Source organism: Petaurus breviceps, unplaced genomic scaffold (genome assembly GCF_028583685.1).
Source record: "Petaurus breviceps papuanus isolate PSGF00001 unplaced genomic scaffold, PetGlider_PUasm1.0 68, whole genome shotgun sequence".
NCBI lineage: Eukaryota > Metazoa > Chordata > Mammalia > Diprotodontia > Petauridae > Petaurus > Petaurus breviceps.
In genome coordinates, this window is record NW_027186452.1 from 524,808 (window position 1) to 532,226 (window position 7,419).

The 7,419-nt window shown below is 39.6% G+C and overlaps 1 protein-coding gene across 1 annotated transcript; it reads right to left on the reverse strand.

Annotated features, from left to right (window-relative positions):
* Positions 1-820: 820 nt before the first annotated feature.
* LOC138174053 (uncharacterized) lies at positions 821-6,265 on the reverse strand. The gene is made up of 3 exons (XM_069104197.1): positions 6,083-6,265; positions 5,081-5,131; positions 821-1,415 (listed from the first exon to the last, which is right to left on the reverse strand). Exons 1-3 carry the CDS (start codon positions 6,236-6,238, stop codon positions 852-854), a joined length of 771 nt encoding a protein of 256 aa, XP_068960298.1. The 5' UTR covers positions 6,239-6,265; the 3' UTR covers positions 821-851.
* Positions 6,266-7,419: the final 1,154 nt, after the last annotated feature.

The following is a 7,419-nucleotide window of genomic DNA, read 5'->3' on the forward strand; positions in this document are numbered from 1 at the left end:
AGGCACAGAGAAGGTTGCCAGTCACACAGATTGATGTAGCTGAAGTCCTCTGACTTCAAATCCAGTACCCTTTCGATTGAACACACTCACACATGTTCATATGTAACATATACCCTCTCATATTTGCACACAGGGATAGTGACAAGGCCTGTTATAGCATATGTAAGGAATTCCTGGATAAAGAATTCCTCTACCAATGCAGGACTGCACCTTCTCTGCAACATCTTAGTCTCAAAGAGGTGTCTAACAACCATGGAGAGGTTAAGTGATTTGCCCAAGGTCCCACAGCCAGTACGTATCAGAGGTAAGACTCAAACTTTTATACTTCTGGCTCTGAGACTGGCTCTCTCTACACTCTACTATGCCACCTAACATGCATATATGTTTAGATATGTGTCATGAACACAGCACATATGTGCATATGTTGTACACGCTTATGAAGAATATACTGTGTGTATAAAATCTCCCTGCCCCTAACCAGGCTCATTTACATATATAGTGTGCTTGTGTTTTTCTCTATCTATACAGATATATAACTATGTTGTATGTAAATACACAATAAATGCATACATGTGTGCATTTGTATATCTCTGCATAGGCATATACACATGTAAAACTGTCCATGCATAGGTATCAATTAAATATCTGATTCAGAGCAAGCCAAATTAAAATGAATCCATAGGGAATTATGACAACACAGCTTTAAAAGTCTCACTAAAGACTCAAGTAAAGCATCTTAAGTCCATCATGGACCTGCTTCAGTGACTTTCTGAAAGAATCAGATGTGAATCACATCATCGTGTTTCCCTAAACTGCTTTAGAATTCACTGAAAGAAGCCACTTACCTTAGCTTATGCCATGTGCTGTTTCTTTCTTTTAATTTTTTCACACTCTGAATGTGGTAGTTCCAGTTTCCTCTTGAACAGTGGTGGTTTATACAACTTAATGTCCTTATCATGCATGAGCCTGGAAGGCAGCAAGGGCACTCTTGCCATGTTTTCCAAGTGTCTTACAGGTTTAGGAGGATCAATATTCATGAACCAGGAATGTTCTAACTTTGGCCCCTGCACCTCGGGAATTATTCTAGAATCCACAGACAATTCAGATGGCTCTGAAAGTCTCGATGAACAATCTCTCACCTCTTGACTGATGATCTCTACTGGCAATCTTACTTCGCTCATGGGCTGCATGTACACGTCATTTGTTTCTAGTGCTGGAGAGCTCCAGCTGGCAGATTTGGCAAGTTCTGGACTTTTCAGAAAGGTGTAGTCTTGGACAGCGACCTCTTCTGGGATATGTGAGTTCTGTGAATTTGAAACTTCGCTGCAGCTCATGTCCCCAAGGGAACAATTATTCAAACTGTAGTCTGAAAGATTCAGTATATCTTCAGAGTCACCATCATAAGGATCTAAAAACTATGACAACAAAATTATTTTTAAAAGTCAGTAGTTTCTAGCCATGTCAAAATTTTTATGGAACTACCTACCCACAGGTACAAATAATCTCTTCTATGATTATTGACTTAGTCAACTTTTTGCATCAGTCTTGCCTATATAGTTAAAAATTGCATTGAATTGGGGCAGCTAGGTGACACAGTGAATAGAGCACTGGCCCTGGAGTCAGGAGGTCCTGAGTTCAAATCCAGTCTCAGATACTTGACACACTTACTAGCTGTGTGACCTTGGGCAAGTCACTTAACCCCAATTGCCTTGCCTTTCCCCTCCTCCCCCCCCAAAAATAGCATTAAATCAAAACTGAACCTCACCAGGGAAATATAAATGATCTGACTATAGTTGGCATAGTTTAACCTCTGTTAGGGTCAAGTGCCAACCATGCATCTGTCTCTCACTGCATCAGTTCAAATTAGGGCACATGTCAATACTATGTGTCCACCATCTTTTTGTGGAGGTGGGACAATTAGGATTTCTTTCAACTTGTTTCCTTCACAGATCTAGCCACTTTCATGTTACATGTAAAAGGAAAAATAAATCAAGGAAACACCAAGAATTTTAAAAGTTGAAATGGCAATGAATGTTCAACTAACAAATGTCTGACACTTATCTTCAGTATAACCGATTGTGCCTGTGGTCTACTCTCAAATTTAATGGTTTGCTTTAAGGCCTTTGACTGAATTTGGGTTGGAAAAATAATGGTACGTTAATGTGACCCATACTCAGGATAATTTTTTTTAAATCTCTTCAAACATTGTACACAGTAACAATACTAAACGATAACCAAATTTGACAGACTTAGCTCTTCTCAGCAATACAATGATCTAAGACAATTCCAAAAGACTCATGATGTAAAATGCTATCCACATCTAGAGAAAGAATATGGAGTTTGGGGTGGCTAGGTGGCACAGTGAATAGAGCACTGGCCCTGGAGTCAGGAGGATCTGAGTTCAAATCCGACCTCAGACAATTAACACTAGCCATGTGCCTTAACCCTAATTGCCCTGCCTTCCCCCTCCAAAAAAAGCAACAACAACAAAAAAGAATATAGAGTTTGAATACATATCAAAGCATGCTATTTTCTTTCTTTTCCTCTTTTGTGGTTTTCCCCCTTTGTTCTGATCTTCTTTCACCACATGACTAATGTAGAAACACATTTAATATGATTGTACATGTATAGCCTATATCAGATTGCTTACCTCTTGGGGGAGGGGAAGGAGAGAGGGAGAAAAAAATTTGGAATTCAAAATTTTATAAAAGTGAATAGAGGGGTGGCCAGGTGGTGCAGTGAGTAAGAGCGTCAGCCCCAGAGTCGGGAGGACCCGGGATCAGTTCTGGACTCAGATTCTTAATACCCACACAAAATAACTGGCCATGTAACCTTGGGTAAGTTACTTTACCCCAATTGCTTTAAAAAAAAAAGTGAATAGAAAAAATAAAATATTACTAAGTGGGCGGGAAAAAAAATATCCTCCCCACCCCTAACCAGGAGATGGCAGTATAACATGGCCTCATGGGCTGGCAGATACTTTATGGATTTGTACTGTAATTTTATGTTTATTCTTCCTTACCTTTTCTCTAGGTGGGTCATACTGTGCTGTATTATTATACAGTATGATGGACTCAAAAGAAGCACTACATCCCATGTGATTGCCTGATTGGTTAATTTTGCTAACAGGAAGCACAAAAAAACAGCCTTTTATTTATTGGGCCTGCAAGCATTATATTAACATCTGCTTTCAAGGCTAGTTGTTGAGTTTTTGTTTTTTTTTAAGAAAATTGTTTGATATAAGAGCCCTCCAATGAAGAAAGAGAAATAAACCAACAGGTTTTTAGTACCATATTATCAACATAGATACTGTAGCTTATATATATATCATATATTACATTCCATCTGTCAATCTACAGATGTCTATGGATAGACGAATTTGTAAAACTTCAATAATTTATTACATTCAAAGCAAGACAAAGTGGAAATGTCTTTAAGCATAATTAAACCATTGACAATTGACAAATTCAAAACCTAGGATTGGTTAAATTAATCTAAGTAGGGGTGTAGAACCTGTGACTTCAAGGTGGCATGTGGCCTCATTTATTCTGTGAAGTTTGGATTCAAACAGGCCAACTTTGAGGACCAAGAGGGCCACATGTGGCCTTGAGGGCTGCAGGTTCCCCACCCCTGATCTAAGTTGATATAGAATGGTGCCTAAAGTCATCTTCCTACAAAACAAATATAGACCACCCAAACCTACAGGTCCAGTTAAGTCTAGAAACTGGTCACATGTGAATAGCACTGTTCTAACTCAAAATGGGAAAGGAAGGGATTTTTAGTACAGTGAGACATCTGAAAATTGAATTCATTTCTTGGATTTTAATAATATAAATAAGTGCTTATAGCCAATCTATACTTCAAAATTTCACATATCCTTACATTAATTATAGTATCTGATATTTTATTTTTCCAAAGTAGCTGAACTAATTGTCTGTACAATTGTGGATTCTGTACATTCTGACCACAACATACCTTATTAGCTATGTTTCTTTTTTTATTAAAAAAATAAAGTCAATTATTTCCCAAAATGAGATTTCTTCAAAATATACCAACAATGCTAGGGATCATCAGAGGATCAATCTGATACTCTAAAAGCAGTTTCCATAGCAACCAGGTATAGCCATAGATCAAAAAAGTTCTGTTCCCTCTCTGGTTGCCAAAGTACATGAAACTATTTGTCATACCTTTGACTACATCCTCCCCATATACATCAGAAAGCAAATGCTGTGGGACCTCTCAGAGATAAGCAAAGGCAAACTTTTCTGAAAGCTACAGTCAGAGAACAGAAGTCTACCCAAATAGAAGGCTTGGGAAAAGAAAGCTGCTTAGAAAGCCCTGCAAGGGTGCCTTAGAATAAGGAGGGAAGAAAAGACAAGACCAGCACCCAGGATGCTGTGTAAAATGTCATGGGTGGCAGAGGCAGCTTGCCCCAATGGGGCCCTGACTGACTCCAGGTGGGGCAGTTTGTTGTCAGGCAGTTCTCCTTGTAGGTAGAAGAGGTCTGGAGGAAGACTGCAGTGATGTACCATGCTTGAAACTTCATCTTGTTCTATTTTTGACTCCTAACACCTCCAGGCTCTCCTACCATTGCTTTGCCCTTCAGACTGAGTCTCCTAACACTGACATGTGGTAAGTGTTTCATCCAAATGGAGGACATAGCTACAAAGGTACATTCTGCGAGACAAGATGCTCAGAAAAGGGAGAGGAAAACAGGTGATGTGGACATAAATTTTGAGCTAGAAAAATCATCATAAAATTTTAGAATGGAAAGAGTTCTAATCCAAGAACCTCATTTTGTAGATGAGAAAACTCAGGCCCGCAGAAGGCCTTTGCACCCCATACTGGGCCTTGCCCTATCTTTACCTAGGGCTTCCAAATTTATATTCCAGTCACCAGATTAAGGTCTTCCAAAATGTGCCTCGGCTGACAAGAGGGAAGCATTACAGAAAGAAAATAACCTTTTCCATTAATATTGCCATTTCTTATCCAGTTATGTTTCTAATTATCTCAAATTAAAACTATACCATTTATAAATACCCTAAGATGCTGTCAGTTTTTTAGATCTAAGTCAACCTACCTCTCTGATGATACCTTCTGCAAATTCCATGCGATTCTTTTTATGATCACCCTGGAAAAAAAGAGGCTTGAACACTCTTTACTATCAGGAAAGACATCCAACACCTTTGCACTGAAAACTAGTTCTGCATAAGCCAGGGCTTATCAGGGAATGATCAGGGAATGGCTGTCTAGCTCCCATACAATTCCCTGTGGTGCTTAGGGACCCACAAAAGGTGGTGCAACTCAGGGTAATTAGAGAAAAGTAGCTTAGGGACTTGTGAACCCTAAAGAAAGAAGGGAAACCTTTGACAAAGCATTTCCTAAAGATCCAGAAACTTAGACCAAGGTACAATATGTCCAGAAAACAAAGTTTTAGGCAGGAGCATTATTGAACATTTTGACAGATTTAAAAATAAGTATCTATTTGACACACTGAAGAGATTTAAAAATAAGTATCTGTCTGTACTGAAGCTGGACAGGATTCTAAGAAAGAGGACACTGTGGTCTGATCTCATCCTCAGTATCAGAGAATTTTAGAATTCTATGAATCATGGACTTTCAGGGCCAAAAATGACCTTAGAAATAGCCTGGTTGAACCTCCTTAAGACGTGAGGAATGAGAGGCTCAAAGACAATGTGTGATTTGGCCAAGGTCACCCAGCAGGGTAAGGAACAGAACGTGGTCTCTTAACTGATAACCTAGCGTTCTTTCCATTACATCATACTATTAAGAAATCTAGATTTTTTTCTTTTTCTTTTTTTTAAATGAAAGGAATAAGGAAGTAAGGGAATTACAAGTATGAAGGAAATAATTTCTTGGTACATCATAAGTGCTTGAGACAGGAAATCCTCACAAGACTTTGAAAGGGAAAAGACCTATGAGGAAGGAACCAAGAACTTCTTAGGGCAATGCTTCCAGGAAGACGCTTGTCTTTAGAAGTTAAGGGTTTCTAGTTCCGGTGGCACATCTCCATTCTCATATACCATTGTCCCCCCCAATTCCAACCCTAGCCACACGGAGCCCCACTTTTACCAAAAGAGAAAAGGATTTTAAGCAGTAGGAGCAGCACCTTAAAACGATGGAGCATTTTTCGTCTCTTCTTGATGCCAACCCTGGTGTTGATAACACTGAACGCCTCTCGGATGCAGCTACGCTTGTTCTGCCTTTGATCAGCCATGGTTCAGGAAGGTGGATTTTAATTTTTTTTACTTCATTAAAAATATCGTCAAAAAGAAAACACCACAAGGTAGCTTTATAATAAAGCATTAGAAAAGTGGTTTAATTGAGATCTCCCAAGAATTAAGTTCTCCAGGTAGAGACACTCCCCCTTGTCCATAGTTTTGGAACTTCGTATTTAAAAGCAAAGAAACTCAGAGTTGGAATGGGCCTCAACTGTCTAATCCAACCTTGATCTGAAATGGGACAAGTCCCACCCATGTCACTTCTGGAAAGTCGTAATCTAGCCTCTGCTTAGACATTACCAGTGATGGGGAGTCCACTACCTTAGAAGGCTGCCTTCACTGTGGGACAATTCTAATTGTTAGGAAGCCACTCTTCAAATTGAAATCTTAGCGATGTCCATCCACAGTTTCTAGCTCTGTCCTCTGAAGTTAAGCAAAACAGATTCCTCTTCTGCATGGCAGCCTTTCAGCTGTTTGAACACAGCCAACATGTCCCTCTCCTATCCCCAACCCCCCAAATCCTCTCTACTCCAATCTAATATTCCTAGATCTTTCAACCAATCCTTTATATGACAGTTTCTGGTTCTCACCATCCTGGTTGCCTCCTCTAGACATGTTCCTTTATGTCAATGACTTTCCCATAATATGGTGTCACTCATTCCTGGGGTCTACCCAGGATAGAATAGAGTAGCAGGGCCATAACCTCCTTTGTTCTGGGAACCATGCTTCCATTAATGTAGCCCATGATCTCATCAGCTTTACTTGCTGCCATGCCACCCTCAGCATTTCCACTCATACCAAGAGAAAACTCAGGTCTTTTTTCACCTGAAAGTTGTCTACCCAAAACTTGCCCATGCGGCCACCAGGGTAGATGGCTTCATAAACCCAAGTATTGGACTTTACATTGATCCCTATTAAATGTTATCTTCTTAGATTCATTCCACTGTTCCAGACTCAAGTTCTTTCTGGATATTCATTCTGTCATCCAACACATTGGCCATTTCTACTAGTGCTGTGTCACCTGAAAATATCATGTTTTTTTCCAAGAACAAAATAGAGGTAAGGACATATCCCGGGGATTCTCTACTCCACACCTTTTTCCAGGTTAACAGAGATACATTAATCACTACTGTTTGGGTCCATTTGACCAGGGAGACCCACAATAGGCACACTTATT